The 24,299-nt window shown below is 32.5% G+C and overlaps 2 protein-coding genes across 2 annotated transcripts in view; one reads left to right on the top strand and one right to left on the bottom strand.

The window, feature by feature from the left end:
• Positions 1-24,299, top strand: part of Flo2 (flotillin-2) — a 394,067-nt gene that overhangs the window by 39,734 nt on the left and 330,034 nt on the right. The gene's annotated exons all lie outside the window — the stretch shown is intronic.
• Positions 8,864-23,668, bottom strand: LOC137924123 (glucose dehydrogenase [FAD, quinone]-like). The gene is made up of 2 exons (XM_068767455.1): positions 23,290-23,668; positions 8,864-11,006 (listed from the first exon to the last, which is right to left on the bottom strand). Exons 1-2 carry the CDS (start codon positions 23,308-23,310, stop codon positions 9,129-9,131), a joined length of 1,899 nt encoding a protein of 632 aa, XP_068623556.1. The 5' UTR covers positions 23,311-23,668; the 3' UTR covers positions 8,864-9,128.

Below are 24,299 nucleotides of genomic sequence, written 5' to 3'. Positions count from 1 at the left end.
TTTTTCTAGTGCTAATATTATAAACATCGCTATTTTTCTCATATTCAACAGTCTTTTATGATTATAGATAAATTGTCATATATATATATATTGACTATATACTGTCATATTTTGTTTACGAAATTTTTCTCCAAGATAGTAAGTGACGTGATATGAACGTAAATTGCAAATTGATATTTCTCGATATTATATACAGTATTCATAGTATATTAAATAATAAAAACATAGTTAAATAAAAAATATATTGAAGAAAAAAATTATGTGATTTAAAAATCTTATCGTATGTAATGTTTATCATCGTAAAAATGTTCAACATCGCAAAAATTTTATTTAGATGGCAATCTCAATGCCGGTGTCAAGGTATACAAGCGATGATTTTGGCTTAATAAAAAAATAAAATAAAAATATTGACCTGGTTGTTTTAGGCTTATAAAAAGAAGGACCATTTTTAAAAATACCGCACTACACAAATGTCCAAATAAAATGATACTTTTCATTTGTACAGAAATATTCCAACCTAGGTCACGCTTTTAAATGAAAAAATGCGATTTCTTTAGATACTTATTCGGTAGTAATACTTATGTGAACTCTCGAGTTTAATGAAAACGAAATAAAGTATAATTGTCTGACGCGTTGAATCATAAATAAAGGGAACTAAGCATACTATACAAGACAAGAAAGATATCTCAGAAGTATCGTGCTTCAACTTCGTACGAATAGCTAAAGCTCTCTCGGGCACACTCGTAGCGGAATGGTAGTCGTTGTCGTCGTCGCCACCGGAAGGCATATGCCTTGCTAAGAATATCTATAGGGGGATAAACCATAATCGCCACCCTAGGGAGACAGTAGCGATCGAACGCTGCTGCCATCCTCTGAAAACTTGTTTGTGAGCTGTGGCAATCCTACATATTCGATGCAAAAAGTATGAATTATATTGGACTGTAGTCTCAATGTTCTACCACTGGGCTACCATTGCTTGACTACCACTGTGCAACTGCTGCCATGTCGGAATGCTGAAAGTGTATTATCGATGAGTAGCAGCGCCAGTCGAGGTCCCCTTGGGTGTAGTCACTCCACAGAGTGTACGCCGAAGCTATCTACGAGATCGGTTTTTTAATCCGGTGGAATAGTAGCATATCAGTATATACAGCGGGAGCGATAGAGCTACCTTGAAAGAAGTCTTAAGTTAGGCGTCCTCTGCGCTCTGATACCTCGAACCTACGGAATATGCACACGCCATTTTGGCAGCATTGAACGACCTTTAAAAAAGTTAAGGACGTTTTGCAATTAAAAGATGCATCATTATTAAATTTTATGATCAATTTATCAATTTTAATGTGCAATTTTCAAGTAGTCATAATTTTGTTCAATAAAATGTAATTAACGTCAAATTTTTAGTAAAATATTGCCTTCTTTGTTCAGGACATTACGTTGAAGGTCGTTGATATGACATTTATAAATATAATAACTTTTTAAATTTCTGGGAAGAATTTAATGGCATATGACATGTGACAAACGTTGTTTTGTAATTAATTACTAGATTGCAATTTTTTATTTTTATAAGGCAGATGACATTGAAAGTTACACAGCTAGGATTTGAAATTGAAATTGAAAGAAAATTAAAATATATACTGAAGAGGATATGTGACGCTATTTTAATAATTTTTCCATTATAAAGTGTTCTAAATGAGTGCGGGGTTGCCAGTTAGTATTTTTATTTTTTCAATTTGAATAGTTCCCATTTTAGATAACTCAGCTTCTTTTAATCATGCGTCATAGCTATAAAGAACAAGCATTAACGGAATCGTCTTGTAATAACAAAATGTGAATCATTTATATATCGCGAACGTGAGGTTTTATGATACCGTTAGATACATAATCTTCCGCGTTAATTTATTTAAATATTATTTCGCATTCGTATTAAAATTCCAATAAATTAGTTTTTATATAATAACATGTAATAATTAACAATAAATTAATCTTCTTATGCGTGCACAAATTAATAGTATTACCTTTTTTTATAATACTAAACGATAGTACAATCAACTAATTACGGTGACTGCTAAAACCGAAATAAAACGCCGGATCTGTATCCAAATAAACCATAGGCTTACAACCTGAAAGGTTTTTATAGGAATGATGATAGAGTCATAAAATATATTTTTGTTTAAAAAAAGACATTTTATATGGCAATCTAAAATGTTTATCTTATTATAATGACGTAAATAATCATTAAATTATGCACAGTGTTAGCCGAGTGGTAAGAACGGAGACTTGAGATCGTAGGTTCGCGGGTTCGATTCTCTGGTAATAATCTTATTTAATTTATACTTTGTGCCTTAATTATACAGGATTGTCACAGTTCATAAACAAAATTCCAGGTGGGGCTGCCTGCCAAGTGTGGCGATTATGGTGTAACCCCCCTATGAATATCTTAGGGGGAGGCCTTAGCCTTGCAGTGGGAGTCTATGGGCTCAAACGCCGAAATAATCATTGTGACCCTAAAGATCTGAAGTGGAGACCTCGAATCTACAAGTCCAGCGTGGGACGTCCACTCAGAAGGTGGGGAGAGCATGGCTGTACTTAAGATCTTTCTACGAGACCGAAACAGGAATGAGGAGGTAGACGAACGAAAGTGCCACATAGCAGTGGGCAGGCCACATATCGCGCAGAACAAGAAAGATGACTGGGGCTTTAGATTCCAGAGTGAACATCGCGATCGGAATGCGCAGCGCATGTCGTACACCAACAAAGTGAAAAAGACGACCTTGTTAAGGTTGTCGGTAGTCGCTAGATGGGTATACCTTTTCCGTCTGATCCTATTGTAATTTATAGTGGAGACCTCTTTGTCCAGCTGTGGGACGTCCTAAGGTTGAAACAATGATGGTGACGGAATATATATTACTACGTATATATATATATATATATATATATATATACATATATATATATATATATATATATATATATATATATATATATATATATATATATATAGGTAATAAGTAAAATCGTGAACAATCTTTTCATTAGTGATTGTTTTTTTAATTTTTAATAATAACATTTTAATTAATTCAAACTCATACTTTGTGTGTTCGTTGGTTGAATTTAATTTTTTTATTCCATAATATATTTGTGTCTGTAATTTTTGACCATAGCATTCCGTGATAAGGAATGAGAATTGAAATATAAAATTGTTACCGTAAATTATTTTGTAAAAGGAAGAGTTGTAACTTTTTTAGTAAAAGATTTAAAAAGAACGTACTATTTAGCCGGCTATTAAAAAAATGTTATTAAAATCTACGCAGGAGGCCTATTCAATATAATAGTGGACGTACTGTGGCTAGAACTATGCTAATAATAATAAAAATATTTTTTTATTAGTCTTGTAATGTTCTGAAAGAAAGGAGCTAAGTTTACTGTCACAAAAGATTTGTTTTTCCTAATGGAAACGCTTTACCGGAGGTTGGTTATTATTTGTGATATCTTGATCCTCAACGCTGCAGCTTTGATGTGCATCTACGTCTCGTGGTCAGCAGAGAAATGAGTTTGCCTTATGCTTCGAGGCCTCCTTGGATGCATTGCGTTGTTAACTGCATTATTCTGGTGGTCATTACCAAAGTATTTTAGAAAAGAGTAATGCAGTCGGAAATAGAAGTTGTCGATGACAAAAAAACATTAGGCGTAGCAGATTTTGCGAAGCGTTGGGGATGCTTTCGAGTAATATTTTTCCAAAACTTGTTATAACGGAAGAAAACATGTCATATTAGTACTTGATTGGGAGGTCGCTAAGTTTTTATTTCACTTAGACAGGTGCTTCGTGGAGCAATAAAGCTGAAAGACTCCCAAAAAGGGACCTCCGCTTGGGCTATCACTCTTTCATTATACACAACTTCAGAGGGTCAAACCTAGTCTTGGCCGGTTGCTGTTACCTGCCTAAAATGACTATCACTAAGTTAATGCTTGGAAAAGAAGTGGAGATGGAAACACCAGCAATACAATTGAAATCTACAAAAAAATAATACGCCGCTGCGATCATTGTCAACGGATTGCCGGTAGGGAGCGGCCGGTACTCCTTAGGTACAGTGGATTCGGTAGCGCTATACTCGTACATACGCCGTATTTAAACCTTAAAACAATTTAATACGCTTAAGTAAGAGTGAAAACGATAATTTTTAAAATTCATATTGTAGTGCCTTTTTGTGTTTTTAAGAGTTTTGAATAACGATTATGTTCCTAGTTGTCATTCAAAATTATCGACTTCTTGCTGTCTTTAATTATTTATAATTTTTCATTATTAAGATTTCGATAAAATTTTCACCTTTTTTCAATTTTTGTTTATTAACAATATTTCTTGTAACTCAATATACATAAACAATAACAACATAAACTCACATAGCAATTGGACTGGAACGTTTTACGGCAGGCGTTCAATCACAGTGTGCAAAGATAGGTGTGTGTATTTTTATGCCAAGCACACATACATCTATCCTATCACACGTTAGATAACATACACATATATTTATATAAAATCTTCACACTTAAAGCTATTGTTGTATCTATTGTGCAAAACTGCAAATTATTACAAACTGTTTGATTGCTGTATTTTTTGTAGGCGTTACAGTTACGTTGAATTTAATTACTTAAAAGTTTTGACAGTTTCAATGGTCAATTGCACATAATCGATTGAGTGTAATATTTTTAATTTAGTCGTAAGAAGTGTCAATCGATAGCTTTAACAAGGTCTTATGTCCACATTGTGGATGGAGTTCCCACGCTGCTTACGACCACTTCAACTTGCCATCTCTTTATTCCCGATTAGCTTTTGAAGGAACATCGCGAGTCTTAAAGTCACTTAATGTGCCGTGAAGATAGCCTTTATCACTCGTAAGAAGACTGTGAGATTATTGACTAGGCTCAAAGTGAGAGACCACTTCAGATTCTTTCTTGTTCGTATTTGTGTTCTTCTACACTGTCAAAATGAAGATCGGATGTAATCGGTGCATGAACACCCTATTTATTTCGTTTTATGACTAATAGTCATTCTTCGTAAATTTAAGATGCAAATAAATAAATATAAGTAATTGCTATTCAATTTATGTAGGCGCTTACATATTTACTTTAACGCTTAAACGCCTTTTTAACCACGTCATCCGTATGATATAATTTCGACAGGGGCTGATAATATCTATTTATTTTGTAATTTAATGAGAGAATAAAATATAATAATACATATTACTTTGCAAAAATACCATAATCGATACATTTTCATGGTTTAATATCATATGAACACAACATTGTTTATTTAATATATGGATTTCAGTAATGCCTGTAATTTTTTTTTATATCTATCTTATGGGAAAGCGGACATCAACAATCAGTGTATTTTCTTTGTATAAGGTATTCATAGATCTTCAACCCAAGCTACTAAAGTGCAAGACGATTTATAAATCTGTTGAAATATCTGATCTAATGATCGGTGTCAAAGTTCCGTAGGGAGCTTTAGGGGTAGAGTGTTAGTTACCGATAAGTAAACTGTAGGGCTGTTCAAAATGGACTGCTTGTATTAATGTATTTGAAGTGATTGACGTTATTCTGTTAGCCTATTTATGTTGTGCAGCTTTATTGAAATTGAGGTAAGGGAAACAGGGATCCGTGAGTTAAAAAGTTGCTCTGAATGATCGATGCCCGTGTAGGTGTATAGTGTAGTGAATGGAGTATTATGTAGGTTTGCGAAGTGAGGTCTACTCTATGGTCGGGGGAGATACGGGCCTCTGCTAACCATCCTTGTCTGAACGTTGGCGAGGCGGACGCGATCGCGAATGTGAATACGAATGTGGTTAGTGTGTGATGTATGGCGCTCGACGGGGGCCCTTTATGATATGACTTATGTTCACAAAATTACATGGCTATTTATGCACTTGCTTTATATATCAATTTATGCAAATATAATTGGAGTAAATAGTAATATAATATTCAAATAACCATTATTTACTTCATGCGTATGAATATATATACAGTACATATACCAGCATTTTTAAATATTTTTGTCTGTCTATTTGTTCCTGCTCGGCTAATATCTAAAATGGCTGGACCGATTTTGACGGGATGTATATTTGCAGGTAACTGATATAATAATTATTAATTTTGGCTCCTTTTATCAAAGAACTTTTTTAAAGGAAAAAAAAAACAAATAATGTTAATACTTTTTATGTTAAATTTCACGAGGACGTTGTCGCGGGCACAGCTAGTAGTGTAATAAAGGATTCGACAGTCTAACAGGGTATAAAATAGCATACCGTATGACAATTGCAAAGGCCAGGATGTCATTGAATATAGTTGTTTAAAGGGAGTTGACTTAGTTCAAAGCGAGGCCCGCGTGTTATTATTTGTGTGGTAGATATAGTAGCTATAGTCTTTGAGCATATATATATTAAAAGCTCTGCGGCAAGTAACTTCCAAAGAATAGTTTTAGGCGATGCGCTCTCTCCATTCATACTCCTCATTTTAGCCTTAGAATGTCTAATGTTTCTCGCCCATAGAATCTTTATAGGAGCAGTATATATAATAATATTAATTTTATTTTGTGCTTTTTTAAGAAGATAACTGCTGAGTACATTGATGTTTTGTTTTTTGATTGATGTAGAAGATGATGTAGAAGAATCTTAAAGGCTTTCGTCCTTACTTTATGGAGGTCTATAATTGAATTACCTGTTATCAGTTATCATGTCGTGATTTTCCTTCGAACGTAACAATAATCATCACCATCATCATTATATATATTTCAGCCGAAGAACATCAACGACTGGACATAGGCTTTTCCCATAAATTTCCATTGGAAGCAGTTAGAAGCGTTCTCTCACGTCTTTTGGTGATATTAACATGGTCCTCTGTCCATCCACAAGGTGTTTTCGATGTCTGCCGTTTGTCAAAACGCTGTTTTGGCGTCGGTCGGGACCCGGGGGTTAACAAGCGGCCATAAAATATTGAGTTTTAAAAAAATTTCAATCAAATATTATTTTAAAAAATTAAAATTCAAGTATTATTTTTGCACAGTACATAACATACCAATATTATAATATTAGAAAATTAGTAACAAGTTTTTGCAAAAATGATTACGAAAATCTTTATAAAATTCAAATACAAATTTCTTTATACAAGTAGGCATTTAAACGCACGCTTGAATCATCAAATATTTAAACATAGTAAGTTACCACTGTAATTTATTGCGAGTAAAAATATTGTGACGTAATTGAAATTCGTGATTTTATGGTTCCTCCCTTACTATATAAGGAAAGTGCCCTGCCTTTGATCCGGTTCGGTTTGTTTAAAATATTCATTTTATTATAACAACATTCGATACATTTTTGTGTTCCGCAAATGTAGGAGGAAATATTAAAACTTGTTCAACAGAATAACAAGAGCCGTCTATAATAAATAAAACTCATTTAACGTAAAATATCTTGGCGTTCTAGCGTTTTAATAGGTAGAGCGTATTAATGTCAATTTCAAATACTATTACGTATAGAAGTTCAGAAATAATAAATAATGCAATGATAATACAATACAACATGTTAAAATTAATTATTTTTTACTATTTAATATTGAAGACTGTACCGCCAGAAGTTATTGGATGGTCACATTCCAAAAGAAATAAATTGATATAATTTATTTTAGAGCAATGACTTTATAATTGAAAAATGGCGTAAAAGCAATACATTCAATCATTTTAAGCTTTTACGTATATAACAAATCTGGTTGTATAATTAAGATTAAATTTTGAATAACTTACTGCTATATCAGTAAGATTGCTGATAAAAGTATCAAATGCCAGCATAGAGATCCGCGTGTGCATTTAAAAAAAACACACACACACACACACACACACACATAAATTAATTTGTAAAGTATTAACATAGAATACAAAAAGTTCGTTTTTAAAATTTATAAATGAAGTTAAGGTAATATCAAGATAGTGTAACGTCGTGTAAGGCTTCCCATTAGATCCATTAGGTACTGGAAAGCAAGTTTATAGAAAAATAGGATAAATACAGAATAGTTGACTTTGCAAAAATTAGACATAAATGTAGAATATGTGTAGAACCTAATAAATGTAAATAAATAAAAAAAATGGTCGTTTAGACATTAAAATAAGACAAAAAATAGAAATAAGATAGTGATGGTATTGTACGACTCGGGTGTACAAAATCACAAAACGCAGGCTCTTATAACTGTCTTCGACTTTACAAAGTGAATTAATACCGATGACAGATCTCATACTGTTAAATATTACACTAACATCAAATCTCAACTTAAGATCGTTTAATGAGTCCAAAGTTAAATTAGCTGCCAAAAAGCTTTTCTTCCATCGTATAAAAAGACGCACGGATTCACGACTTCCGTACAGGGTTGAGATTTGTTCCACCCGCATTAAGCGTTTTGCTAATATTTTTAAAGAGCGAACAGCAAAGAGTGGAACAATATACCGACATCATTGTTTCCAGCCAATTATAGCTCAGGAGTCTTCAAAAGAATAGTGAATAGGTTTCTGTCTATCACAGTTTAACATCAGGCGAGACAGGCTAAATCCTTTGCCTATAAAGGATAAAAGAACAAACTAAAAATCTGACTAATTTATTACCCTTTATAAAAAGACTGCCAACTTACGGTGGAGGTTAAAGGTGGCAAAAAATTTGACATGAATAGAGATTTTACCATAATAAATCATCGAGAAAATATACTTATGGGTTGAAATGAAAACAAATGCAAAATATTCTCCCTTTTTTTATTTTTTTATTATGTTTAGACTTTGCTAATATTATAAATATTAGCGATTAATGCTCCCATAATCGATTCTGTTAAGAACCGAATAGTAGCGTTAATACATTTCAATTAAATTAAGTACTTAATATATTTCAACAATTTACATTATAGATTTTCTAAATAAATAATGCAATAAATCTATATTACAAAATATACAAGGTTAAAAATGCTTTTGTATTTCTATCCAACCTCCGCCTGTTAATACCGAAATAACATTATAGAGATATTAAATAACGTTGTACCACCAAGCTCTTAACTTATTTAAATCACAGATTGTGCTTATTGTACTAATCACATCAGTATTTTCATCTCATTCTTTTCCAATCTTCTTTTATCATATCAGCACCCTTCTCTGCTATCATAAATACTGGGGCGTTAGTATGACTCGACACGATCTCTGGCATTATGCTAGCGTCGATTACCCTTAATTTTCTTATCCCGTGTACTCTTAGTCTTGAATCAACTACAGCTGTGGGATCGGATGCTGGTCCCATTTTACACGTGCCGCTTTGATGGTATATCGTAAATGTGAACATTTGTGCCTGACAGGCGAAATAAGCGTCGCTTCCAAATTTTCCATATCTCAAGCAGTCATCTATCGGCACATCGTAAAGTTTCGCCCCTATTTTTTTCATAGAAGGTTGTCTAGATATCTCAATGGCCACTTTAATGCCTTCAACAATTTTTTGTAAGTCCTCGGGATACGCAAAGTAATTTGGTAACAGCGCAGGATGAGCTTTAGGGTTCCTGCTCGTTAACATGACTCTGCCTTTCGATTTCGGTCGCATTAACATAGGGAATACCATAAACACCTCCTGTTTATCTAACGACGAGTATGTGTCCATAAAAATCTGCTCGTCGAAACCGAAATTTCTACGTAGCAAGGGATCAGAGTTTAAACCGCCGCTAATGAAAAGAAGCTCCATGTCCGGCCAAGCAGAAGAGTTGAATTTATCCTTTAAATTCATGAACACGAGAGCTTCGCAGCCTCCGGGTGTGGACAATGGTCCTTTATGTGTTCTCATCCATTTAAATACTAAATCTAAATGATTCAATATATACTCAGTATTTAGACTTGCGTTTTGTTTATTGACCACAAACTGAACGCCGCCGGCGGCTATGTGGTCCATCAAATTGTATCCAACTGGCAAATCTTTTACTACAGGAATATTCATAGATTGCAAATGATCTCTAGGCCCTATACCAGATACCATTAATAGTTGCGGTGAGTTAATTGCTCCGGCAGATAGTATAACCTCCTTCTTTGCTAAAATCTTATATTTTCTGTTTCGCTTTTCCATTTCTACTCCTATGACTTTGGTTTTTGTTTTGTCGTAAATTAGTTTTGTGACCATGGTATTTTTAGAAAGATGAAGGTTATTTCTTTTGTTGATAGGATGCAAGTAAGCTCTACTTGAGCTGTGTCGGGTACCATTCTTCATAGACAACTGTAAAAATGAAATAGCTGATGGGGTCGCTCCGTTGTAGTCGCCATATTTGAAGCCCATTTCTTGCGCTCCTTTAACCCACGCTTTCGACTTAGTAGTACGATAGGGTGAGTATTCAACGTTTAAGTACCCTTCATGTCCATGGTATTTTGGATCATCTAGTGAGGGAATGTTGAAATTTTCAACTTTTTTAAAATACGGCAAAACGTCATCCCATCCCCAGCCATCGTTTCCCATACTCTCCCATTGATTATAATCGTTTGACGTACCTCTTGTGTAAATCATGTAATTTAGGACACTCGATCCGCCGACGACCTTCCCTCGTGGCCAGTTGCATTGTTGATTCTCAAATCCCGCACAGTATTTACTGGAAGGTTTCGTTTTGTATCCCCAGTTTGCGGAAGTGAATTGTAGATAATTTGCAAGTAGTGGTATATCCATAACAAAGTTTTCATTGTTTCCTGCTTCCACGAGTAGAACTTTCCAATCAGGTATTTCTGTTAGACGATTAGCTAGTACGCATCCGGCAGTACCCGCGCCGACTATTATGAAATCATATTCTGTGAGCATATTGGTCTGATCGGGAGGTTCATTGTCGAGTTGTGTAGTGCCTTCCTGGAGGAAATGCATTAATGACGAAATTGGATTTGAGAATTGAGTTTCTGATGGAATGACAGCGATTAGCAGGATCCATAGTGCCACCGCCAACGATGGCGGAAGGTGCCTCGCGTTCATCTGAAATTGAAAACAACAGTTGATTAGGCAACTTTTTTTCATTAGAACAACTACCTCTTTAAGAAAAGAGGAAAATCTGAAAATTTTTGAACAACTAACTAGAAAGCGTATATTAATACCCGTTAATTCTTAAGTTCTAGCACACCTACGAGTACGATAGTAGATAGTAGATTGCACAAATGTTAAGCTGGCAGATGATTTAAAACATAAAATAAACACAATTAATGATCATGGTTCTAAGAACTATTATAATCAGTAAATTCATATCAAGCATTTATTTCTATTCTATCCATAGGAATATGCAGATCGTTTGACAATGGAGTTGGATAAAGTGCTACATATGAAAATGCGAATGAGCTTTTTAATGATTACATATACGGTATAACATAACGCCTCGAGGCGATGCTCTTGGTGCACCCCTTTTTTTGAGTTTTGTTACTAAAAGATATTCAGGTAATACGCCTTTAGAGCTGTAATTAAACTATCTACTTTAAATAAATCAGTCATTTTATGTATTAAACATAAATTTCGATCGATAAACAACGTTTAAACAATAATTTAGCTTTCAATAAAGCTCAAAAAGTACTTGCGCGTGTTACTTTATGATAACGGGGCGATTGGTTATAGGTGTAAAAGTTTTAATGGGGTTAATGTTCAGCTTATTTGCTGATAATAAATTTATGGTACACCCATAATATAAATTTACCTGTATAATGCCACGACGCGCTAGCTCATAAATTTTAGTTCATTGTTTTGGTCTGAAATTGATTTGTTGTTTTTCAATTAGACCCTTGAAGTGAATAGATTGTTTTGATGTATTTTATAAAAAAGCAATATATTTAAAAAAATCTTTAACGCAGTATGTTTCTATTAATGTATTAACTTATAATTTCTGAAGAAGAATTCTATGTACAAGATATTCTACACATTAGGTTATAGGGTTGGGAAAAGCTTTACTTTTTATTACTTTAGTGGTATAGCTCTTTTTTGAGAAAAAAAGCTTAAAACCTATTCCACCTATTTATAATAAGTATAAATAAGAAGACATTCCAATCGATGATATAAGGTAAAATGCAAGTTAAATCGAGTGATCTAACGGCCTCTTTTCGAAGAAAACGTAAATTACAGAGCAAGTCACGTCTGTGCGGTTGGGGACAGACTGGACAATGCCCCATCACAGGCGATGATTAAGAGCGGCCACATTAAGAATATAAATTGAATTTGTCTTTAAAAATAGTGGACAGGTAGAATATTAAACCCATTATAATGTTCAAGTTCCACCACCTTGGTGGAAATAGATAGTTACGTTCTCTAATAATAAATAATATTTGTATTATATCATTCACCAATGATAATTAATTTTCTACAAACGTTTTTGTCTGCTATAAATAAAATGCGGTATTTTTTTATTATTTAATTTTAACCACAAGGTAGACCGACATAGCTAAAGTTGTTGGATCAGGCAGCGTAACACCGGCCATGGTGGTGATCTTTGTGGAGGTCTATACCTAGCAGTAGGCGTCTATAAGCTGATATAATTATGACGACCAGAGAAGAAGTTCATTCAGATATCCATAGTAAATGATCTTAGCTTTGAGGCAATGAAATTCCTGGTGTAATTAAATTAGGTTAGGCTAGGCTTAGTGGGTATGACAATTGGTTTATTGAAACCAAATAAATACTTGTATTAGATCAATTACTGAGTTGATTTTCAACAGTCGACTGCTATATCCCTTATGTAACATTTGACTGTTTAAAACCATATAACAAATATATATTATTTTTTATCTTTTTTAGGCGACGCATTTGACTTCTGACTCGCCTGATGTTAAGCGATGACGAGGTCTACGATAGTACATGATTGCCTAGAAGATATTTAATGAATTTAAGAATATTAGTTAGCTTAATTTGGAAAACTGAAAATCAACTGCCAGAAGTCAAATGCAAAACTGTTTTGTGCTATTTTGTATATTTGCATGACATCGGGCATTGGAAAAGCTAATTTATGAAATAAAGGTATACTTAAAACAGAATAGAAGGAAGTGTAACGGAAGTCAAAATAAAAGATAAAATAAGATTATTAAAAATAAGAGAGCTAAGGGACGCGAAAAGAACTAAAAATGGAGTTGAAGTTGACATTTGTACGAAAAAATAACGACAAATAAACTAAGCGAGTAACAGATTTGTATCCCTTGGATGAAAAAGAAGCATAAGTAAATAAAAACGATGGAAGGATAACCTTGGAAAAGTAGCTGGTCCTGAATAGAGAAAAACCTTAAGAAACAAAGACGGATAGAAGGTGCATTTGACGAAGAAAATGCTGTTGGATGAATCCGTAGTGTAGATTTAAATAGTGTGACATGACATCAATGAAGGTTTATTTTGTTGATTTATTTAATTAGCCTTACAAAAATATCCCGTTGTTTATATCACAATGATTTATTATTCTTGAGGAACAGACGAGGAACTGGCGAGTCAACGACAAGTACAGTCCTTTATAAATGGAATAATGCTTTAGTATATAATATTTAAAATTACTTCTCGAATAACGTATCAAAAGTAGAAGTTAACAAAAAGCAACATTTTGCTTTTATTCGTTAGTTGCAAGTGATTTTACGTCATCAGATAAGTGTTCCCGTGTTAAGCTTACATATGTATTTACGACGGATGCTGTTTGATAATAGTATGTAGGGAAATGACATCCGTCTTTTTTAATTGATTATGATTTTCCACCGGCTGTATCATCTAACGAGGCAGATAATAACAATGGCGTGTATACAATTTAAAGAATTATCGGGTTTTGTTATGCCTCATAGATTGCTGGACAGTATCGACGGACGTAACGTAACATGGACAGTAGTATTCTTTGAATATTTCTACAGGGTAAGAGTGGTTATAGGAGTAGTTTTAGCTTATTTGTGAGTTTACAGCGCCATTTTGAAACACGTAACATATTTTTTTTTCTTTTGGAATGCAAAAGGCTAATATCTATAAGTACACAGATTATCTCACCGAGACAGATTATAAATAAAAATTAATTTTAATATGCAGTGATTCAAATTTTTAAAATCGCTCTTTTAACTATATTATCATAATATTCTTTTTGTACATTAATTGACAGTAAATGTGCTATACATTGTCCCAATAACCAGTGTGTATATATAACCAGTGTGTATTTGGAAATTTTTGGTTATTATAGATATACTTAATTTATGATCTGTTTAAAAATAAGTGGTTAATTGAATTAATTATGAGAATAATGGTAAGATTTAAATAAAAGGAAGAAGAATCCGCAGGCTCTTTAAAAAAAAAGAAGAATAATGGTTGGTTATTACAAGATTAAAGGAATGGTAATTATTAAGGGTCTAAAATAAATTGCAGGAAATTTAGATACATGTGGAGAAATAGAGAGAAATTCTGATGGAGTAAGACAATAATTTAATGGAAAAATTCCTAATAATACTAAAAAGTTTTCAGCGGGTAAAATCTGAAATATTGAAGCTCGATGAATTCATAATTGTATGGTTAATTAGGCATTTTAACAATATTAAAATCAGGCTTTTTGATTAATCAGTTTCCAGGCTAAGTCTATCCTGTTTTAACCTGTGGAAATTTTCCTAGATATTCAGTGTTATTTAATTTAAAAGAATATTTTGTTTTCGTTTGACAAATGTTAATAAAAATTTAAATTAAACATCTAAAAGTTTCTCAATTTAGATTCTTTATTAGTAAAGTAAAAAATTTCCGAGACAGTAGCTGCGATACATACTAAAATTTACAATATGTTTTAGACCTTCGCTTAAGCACGTAACCAAATGTTGATAAGAGGAAAAATACAAGATTGTATCGAGCTAGGTTCGTGACCCACTTTAATAAGACAGATCAACCTTAGCGAATACATTCGAAAGAATTCTAGTATGCATTCGGAAACTATCCATTATTGAAATAAATATTATTTCAATGAATGAATAGTTTCCGAATTAAAGAAAGTAAAACAAGTTGATAATGGTACGAAAGGAAATAGCTAAGAATATAAATTTTAAATACTTCATCATCGTTATTATAGTCGTAACACCACTGCTGGCCATAAGCCGCCCACATTGTTTTACTATAATACTGGTTGAAAGCGAGGGGGCAAAACCCTGCGTCGTCCGAGGACCTGAACAGAGTGATCTGTTCACCTTATAGGTGAATGTTTTACACCATGCTTGCCGGTCTGATGTGTCCACTCTTAAACCTTAAGATCCCGGCGTCAATCTCTTTTGAGTACTGCATGGTCTAACCATTGCTTCTTCTACTGCTCAGCTACGTCGGTTGCATTCGTTTACGGATCATTTAATTTTGATTGATGCACAAAGATGCCGAAAGAAATTTACTTTTAAACTTTAAACTCTCGTATGTATAAAAAGTTTCATGTAAATCCTCTATACTTAAAGATAATGACATGACTTCTTAGACAAAAAAAAATGATTGAATGGAAGCTAAGTTCATTGTGATTTCCAGAAAAAAAAGTTAAAATTATCTTTTGTGCGGTTGAGGAAAAACAATATTACGCAAGTAGTATTTACAATGAAAAGATGGAAATAATTGTGAAATTAAGTTAAGTCATGTCTGCTAGCTATTTTTTTATTGTATGTCAGTTTAGTGAATAGAGATAAATAAAAAATTATAACAAAAAATCACTTACGTGCGCAAATGGGCGTATATGTGCAGGTCGCCAAGTTATGAAACTTACATATGTACATCGAACCGAAGTTACGTTGGCTTATAGTAAAATATTCTTATCAATTCTTTGACACTCGAGTAAATATGTAATTGTTACATAGCGTTATGTAAATATTTTCGATAAAGGTTCACGATAACTATGATAACAATATGTCGATATGTATTTCGGTATTTATTTGAATTTCCTAAACTAGTGTACGTGATTAAATTCAGGTAAATGTTACTAGAAATGTTACAGCATACATGAGAGGGCAATTGCAAAAAAAATTTTAAAAGTAATAACAAAAAAATCAATTTATACTGGAAAGAATTGAAAAATAAAAAAATATGAAAAAATTGATATGTACTGGAAGTTAATTAATTTAGTTTTATTTCTAAAGACTTGTGTTTTTAAACAACAACAAAAATGTTTATCAATTTTTTTTTCAAAACATGTTTTAATTTAATTTCAATTTGTGAAAATAAACAATCTAATGTAATGCACGTGAAAAGATAAATAAAGGGTTCGTTTTTCGATTTTTTTTTTAATTTCATTCTTAAACTGGCCAGTTATAGCTTAGTGTATCCAACGCAATGTATGGTGTTTTTAACCGCGTCGTTGCTATAGTTCCAATATTGCCTTTCAAACGATATATAATAAATGCGAGTGTATTTTTCGTGGCAGCAAGAGTTGTTATTACGGTGCAGTAGTAGATTATGTATATGTGCATAAAACCTTATTTATACTCTAATCCGTTTTAAAAGCCATTATGTTACTACAAGATTAGCCTATTACAATAATTATGATAACTGCTCAATGCCGTATGTGTTCGCAAGTTCACGGACAAGGCTGTATCAATTATTAGATTTATTTATTTTTATGCATACGATTGAGGCTTTTGAAATTTTGTGTTAGTGAAAAATGTTACGCATACCATGAACAGTAAGATACACTAACATCATAAGTTATTTTGGTCACGTAGATAACATTGACAAACTGGTTGTAGGAAAAGCAGACGGTAAGAGACTATGTGATACTCACTTACACGTTGGTATCAGATCAGTAAATTCAAATTTAAATTAACATATCATGTCCTCGAAACGTGTTCTGTAATGGAGACTTCGGAACGGCAGCGTAAGACGTCTTGTAACTGATGTTATTGGAAATTCATGAGGCCTTTGTCCATCAGTGGACCTTTTAGCCCTCTCGCCACGCTTGGTATACAAAAAATGATTAATGTCATATGTGGACTTGCCACATGCTTTAAGATTCAATCAATATAAGTAAGCCTGTACACGCTTCTGATCCTTTTCCAAAAACGACGCGATGCTAAAATTAATAAACGTTCTTATTCTATAAGCTAAGCTATATGGCTTTATTCGATTGGTGCTGGACGCTGTTAGCTGTTTTGGCTTTCACAGCTTCTTCTGACTCATGTCTCGCGGATCCAAAATCTGAAAGCGGCTAAATTAAATTCTAATTCTCATACTATATCACGTAATTATATCCGATCATTTTGACCTTATTATTTCTTTTTATATGCTGTCTCATTTTAGTATAGCTGTCTCGAGTTTACATAGCTCTTTAGTAAAACAATTTCTGTGAACGTTGTGGGAAATCGCTATCTTCGTATAAAATCCTTAATTTCATAGTTAACGTGAATGTGTTTTTATATTAGATATAATAATGCAATTTAGCTTATATTAACAAACATAAATGACGTTTTACTAAACGTCATATCGATGGTAATACAAAATAAAATCCCTGATGTCATATTTACATATATTTATAAATATGAAACCCGCATTTGCAAACACCTACATATTTTAAAATAAATAATTATATGTACAGAGTGATTAGTTACAGATGTAAAAGAGATGAACGTAAGAACGAAAGGCTTTGTCTTTAAACCTATTTGCAATCATTCTGTATAAATTGATTACTGAAATTAATACTTTCTTAATTTCTTAATTTTGAAATTAATACTTTCTCAATTTCTTAATTTTGAAATTAATACTTTCTTAATTTCTTCATTTTGAAATTAATACTTTCTTTATTTCTTAATTTTGAAATTAATACTTTCTTAATTACATTAATAATTTCTTTCTATTGGAATACGTCAGGCCAATAAATTCTAGGAGTATACTCTGCGCGGACAAATTTAAAAAATAATTAAGTTTTACTGTGACTATTCCGTATTTTAAAAATGCTTTTTCTTAATTTTTGTTAATATATTATTATTACAGTGTTTATTACTTCTAAAACCATTGATTTTTTCCATCGATTCAAGGGGTACAAGCTACCTTTAAATCACAATTTGTGCTTTAATTATGTAGGATTCTCACTGCTCAAAAACAAGTTCCCAGGTATGGGAGCAACGTCCTCTGCGAACCACGATTCGAGACTCCGATCACCAACCCGACTGCCCAACGTGGCGATTATGGTATATCCTTCCATCGGTACCTTTGTAGGTGGCCTATACCTTGCAGTGGGCGTCTATGGGCTAAAACGACGAATTTGATTAAATGATTTTGATTAAATAATAATACGTGTCGCTTCCAGACGTTCTTTTTGGAAATATATGTGTGAGCCAGACGTCTTAATGCTGACATCATGATGAAAATCACTTTTTATTACGTTAGAGAAGTTTCACACGGGTATTTTACGCCAAATAAGCGTAAACGCTTCAACGTTTTTCATGTAAATCTCAATAGTATGTGCCTAATGAAGTCGTCGAGAGGCGTGTGAAACTAAATTTAGAAAAAAATCTTAATTTTACGTTGAATAGCATTAGCATTTTTCCCGGTTGTGGTTTAATTATAAACAGTCGCCGACAACGTATGAATATGGTTGACGTTTATTTATATATTCACGTATTTTAACAAAGGCAGCGTCAATACGGGTCTTGTAAAATATTTAAAATGATTTCGACTGGCCTCCACGGTCTATTCGTTTCTTTGTCGCGTTTAATTTTATATGTAAATATTAATTTATTATAAATTTATGATGTAATATCAATATAGGCGTTTCGTGTTCCGTGCCTAAGGATGATGGATTGTTCTAGGGTTAGGTTAGTTATTATTACTTGAGAATATTAAAGCTACAAGAATTTGAATTATTAATAAGAAATCTACCTTTTGGTTACAAAAATTTTGTTTTCTTTTATTATACAGTGCTGCCAGCAAATAGTACATAAAATATGAGATGGTAATAAAACTAAGTAGATGAATTTTAAAAAACGTATGCTGTGATGATTCCGTCAGCTTGTCAAGCAACACAAGTTGAAACCTACTGCTCGAAATGCTCATAGATTCCTGGTAATTTTAATACAGTAATATAAATGATACTAAGTGGGTTTCAGAAAAGAATTGACTGTTTTTCGAAAGAGGAGACAAGTTAGAAGAGATAAATTTAAATAGATTATCAATTTTTTGGATTAAAACTATTAAGCATATCAAAAATACTCCGTTATGTTTATACGACTAATATCCTATTTATTTACTTAATATTTATTATATTAACAATATTCCTGGCATTTTAGTCTCAATTACTAAATTGTAAAATAAATCCCAAACTTTTCCGGTTTTTAATACATGTAACGTATCATTTGTGTGAGTGAGGTTTTGGGAAAAGGTGTTCAAGAATTTATATCACGGTCACGAGTTTAATGAACTTGCAAAATATAATTGATTTTAAATCGCCAACGTTCTGAATTACGTGATACAATATCACCATGCCGTTTGGAGTTTGCGTCATACATGCGTAAAAATATTGCATGGTATCCGGCATTTGATTTGGATTATTAGAAACAAATACGAACTCACAAAGAAATCCTGAGAACAGTCCTCTGCATGGCTTGTTGTTTCCGTAGAGAAAACATTCACGTAAAGATTGCCGCTAACCATTTGTTAGCTACAAACTCTAAAGGAATTTTATTGTCACTTTATGCATTCCCTATATATCTCAAGTATTTTTTCTACAATACATACAGTTACATCATGGTTATAACTCAAAGTAATAAGTATAACCAACTCTTTTTTTAACGGTAGATACGTTCCTAGAGATAAGCGTGCAAAACTGAATAGGGTAAAAAAAATTGTAGAAATGTTTAACATTTTAAAAACGTCGTGTATAATATTTTACAAAGAACCGTGCAAAAGAAGTTATAATGAATTAATATTAAATAAGTATTCATAACTAACGAAACTCAATTAACTGTTATTACAAAACAAATAATTAAATCCAATCCACAGGCATAATACGAGTATAAGTATAAATTTAAATTAGGAATAAAAATCAATTTTGCAACTATTTATCGCTTCTTGATAACAAGCGTGTACGTACGAGGTATGATAAAAATAGGGTGACTCGCTTACGCTTGATTTCGAATTGAAGTTACATAAAATTTAAATTTATCTCCTTCAAAGCACTCTTCCTAACATGTTCTTATCCTTAACGTTGATTCCACGATTGGAAGCACTTTTGAAATGCTTCTTTCAGAAGGCCCTTAGCTGCTCTGCCTGTCTGTGTCTGTAGCTATTTCAATGTCGGTTATTGTGTTTAAACGGTTTTTGTTTTTCTGAGGGGCCGGAGATCGTATTGTGCTAAATTCGAAGAGTAAGTCGTGTGTGAAAAGACAGTTATATTTTTTTTCTATAAATTCGCAAATTAGTAGCGATGCATTATCGAATTCCGCACTGAGGCGTCTCATTTGCAAATCATCAGTATTGTAACCGCTTTGCGCGGACTCATACGAGATGTTCAGTTCCTCGGCAAGTTCTCGAACCGTCAATCGCCTATATGATCGAATTTTTACTTTTTGCGTGTTTTCGTCAGTTTTGTTTAACTCGGACACCCCGACCTCCTCTCATCCTTAACCGATTCACTCCCGCTTTTAAATTTCTCATACCACTGGTAAACAGTCTTCAAAGTCAACACATTATTACCATGCACCGATTGTAACATTTCATGGGCTTCTTTGGCATTTCTCTGCTATTTAAAACAAAATTTTAAGTTAACGCGTTGTTCAAAATTCATGATGCAGTAACAATACATCGAATATGGCCTCACTCTCCTGGCTGTAGAAGTTGATAGACTAGTTGCAACTTATTCAAATTTATTACAGACTATCTCAATGAATACTATCTAACGTATTTATTCATCCTATATAGAAATAAAATAATAAAAATGTTAAAGAGTAATGAGGGATATATGAAAGGCGTTACAGAGCGAAAGGGAAAGAAGAATTGTGGCAAGAATGAAAAGAACGAAAGATCATAAGATGTATGAAAGACGATAATGAAAATAATAAAAATGTAAATAAAATTAAATAACGTTGAATAGTCCCTGTCCCACACAAAATAGGGGGTACAAGAGGCCCCCAATAGCGGGGGCCAAAATAAAAAAAACGTATTTATTCAAATAGAAGCAAATGCAGCATTTTTTGGTATAAAAATTCATTCGCCATATCTTTTAATCAGTCCTTACATATTACAGTGGGAACCAAAAATGCTGTTATGAGTAGATATTTCATATAAGTCTAGCACAATTGTTTAAGTTAAAAATCTGTTATTTGCTATTTTTTAGGTTTCTCATCTTGCATATATTATTCGTGATATATATAGCTAAAAGACTTAAGATCACGATGAAATTTTAATGCATGCTCCGTGCTGATTGAAATATATGTTTTAGGGATTCTAATTGTAATAAAAAAAAATCGCGTATACACATTTTGTGTATGAATTGTTATGGGAGAACTGTTTGATTTTAAAATTGTGTGAAAAAAGAGTCGAGTGTATTCACGTCACCTGTCGTCACGTCATCTTTTACAGAAAGTTGTATAAGTCTTGCCTATAGATATGGCCCCGTATTCAAGGCCACCAAGTTGAAAAGTGTTTTAATTATTTTGTCTCTAAGAGCGCGAAAGTTAGTAAAATTATTTGTTTTATCAGAAGTTCGTTTTCAAAATGAATTTAGTAACTTTTTTTTAAGTCGTAAGTATTATCATTATAGTTATATTTTAGATTATTAGATTATATGATTAAAATAATAAGTGGTCATTGAACTTAATTCAAAGAATGGAAAGATAGGTGTCAACTTTAAAGAAACCTTTTCACGCACATTATAACCGGATTGGGACTTAATGGGGAAATCCGAGTTTTAACGAAAAATTTCCGAATCCAAAGTGCTGATTGCCGTTATTAAGTTATGCTCGTTTCAGCCAATAGACATAGGCCATGGAAATTAATGGGTGAATATACTATAATCGCCCCGCTTGGCTGCCGAGTTGACGGTCGCATTGTTGTATTACAATACTCAGATGATGCTAATATCTATTTTCTGGAAACTTATTTGTGAGCAGTGGCGATCCTAAATAATGTGAACAGTGTGAATTATATTAGAGAGTATTCCGGGAATCGAAATCGCAAGCTACGATCGGAAGGCCTAATCTTCTATAGATGGGTTATCAGCGCTCAATACTTATTGCCTGTTTGTTTTAATTTTAAACTAAGCTAATAATAAAAATCCTTCTTTGTTCTAGTTATTAAATATGTTTTTAAGTATCCCTTCCATAGCAGTTATATACGAGTATATGATAGTTTAAATTTTATTGGAATGATGATACATCTGATAATTTTAAAGTAAAATGTTGTTATATCTTAACATCATTTAAGCATTTTAATACATTATGTTAATAATTAATTTAAATATATTATCAATAATTTAATAATCTTCCATTATCAAGTTGTAATTTTTAACACCGTGTACAATTGTGAAAGGATAAAAGATATTCTCAAAAGTGAATAAATAAAATTACTGTCGCTATGTTTTTTTTACATTCATGTTTATAATAAATGCATGTTTGTTTTTGCTACGTGGAGGAAGTAATTGTTTTGTAAAAAAATTGCGACAGTCACATGTTAAGAAGTTTGTTTGACGTATGTAATACTGCGTAGACTTACGTTGTTTTTGGCGTAGTTTTCTTAATGAAGTTAAATAAATTTCATTCTCTTTAAGATATCTAATGAATGTGCTTCACCAGTTTTATTGGAATTCATTTACTATAAGATATATTATTAAAATGGCATCAAATAATTTTTTAAAAAGTATAATCCTTTTTTTACTAAATTCATTTATTGTAAGATTTATTATTAAATGGGTCTTAAAATTAGAATAAATTAAAATATCTAACTACCATTAACAGATATTATTTTTTAAAGGTTTTCATTTTACACTCTTTTTAATTATAAATCTCTTTCACTTTCATTTCTTTTCCAATTCATTTGCTGTTAGATATATTATTGAAAATTATAACAAACGTAAAACATTTTGTTATGTTGTTTTTAAATTAATGAAATTTATAACATGTTATGCAAATTAATAAAAAAATTGTTTTGAATATAGAATACTTATAGACATATATTTTTGAAAATATTTATTATAATTAGTAACATAATAAAATATATAAATATTATAGTAAATTGAATTTCTCAACGAAACTTAAATAAAATCAAACTTTACGAAATTATTTATTGCGTACTGACCGACGAAAAATTTAATTTAAAAATATTTACTCACTTTTAAAAAAATAAATTTCATATCCTCGAGTTTTCACGAATAAAACTAAAAATATATTGCGATATCACTATGCACTGCGAGCAATTGACGCTCGTCACCGTTCGATTGTGTCATACGGTATGGCGTGGGAAGGCACGCTCAGGATCACGGCTCCTTGGAAGCCACTGCTGGTGTGCGGGAACTCGGCTCATGTTTTATTTACTCGAGGAAATGATATGCACACGCGCTGCCATAGTCGACACTCGCCGTGACCTTTCTACGCTTTTCAACAACGTCACAGACACCGCACTGGTTTGTTTATTCTTCGCCACTACTGCTTTTTTTAAAGTCCTTGCACGCACTGCACGTGGTAGCCACACTTACAACCGCCGTCTATCACATTCGCAGACCGAACTGGCTTCAAATTATAATTAACTTGATTGTTATTAAACCTGTTCTAATAATAATCGTTTAAGTTAGAAATGTGAAACGTGTGTCATACATTAATTAATGTTGTTAGTGTTTATTTTAGCATTCAAGATTTCATTCAGATTCAGATTCAAGTTTTTAGTCGATCGAAATGTGTGGAACTTAGTTTATTAACTCATTTACATGGTTGATATAATAATTTATAAATCAAAAATTGTTTAATTTCATTTAAAAAGAGCAATCGCTGAGTTTCTGGCCGGCTCTTCTCAGCAGAACAGCTTTCCGAGCCGATGGTAGCTTACTACGTATATTTCTAAAATATTCTATGTTTTAAAAGTGCATGTAAATGCACACTTGAAATATTTTTACCATAATTTTACTGTAAATTTTGTGTTATACCTATCATACGTAATTCGTAATGTTGTGTAATTATAATCAGCGATTTTCCCCTTATTTATCGTTTTATAGAACAATTAAACATTTTCCTTAATGATGTAATAACATTTTTATTGGTTCAGTACTCGTAATGTATGCATTGGCGTGTATATATTAAAGATGTTTTATTAATAGTATATCAAAATAATACGTATTGATTGCATAAT

The sequence above is a fragment of the Battus philenor genome, unplaced genomic scaffold (genome assembly GCF_028537555.1).
Source record: "Battus philenor isolate CCGP_79_NKW_IND1 unplaced genomic scaffold, ilBatPhil1.0.hap1 SCAF_23, whole genome shotgun sequence".
NCBI lineage: Eukaryota > Metazoa > Arthropoda > Insecta > Lepidoptera > Papilionidae > Battus > Battus philenor.
Note: the sequence above shows the minus strand (reverse complement) of the source record. Positions and strands in the feature narration are given on the sequence as shown.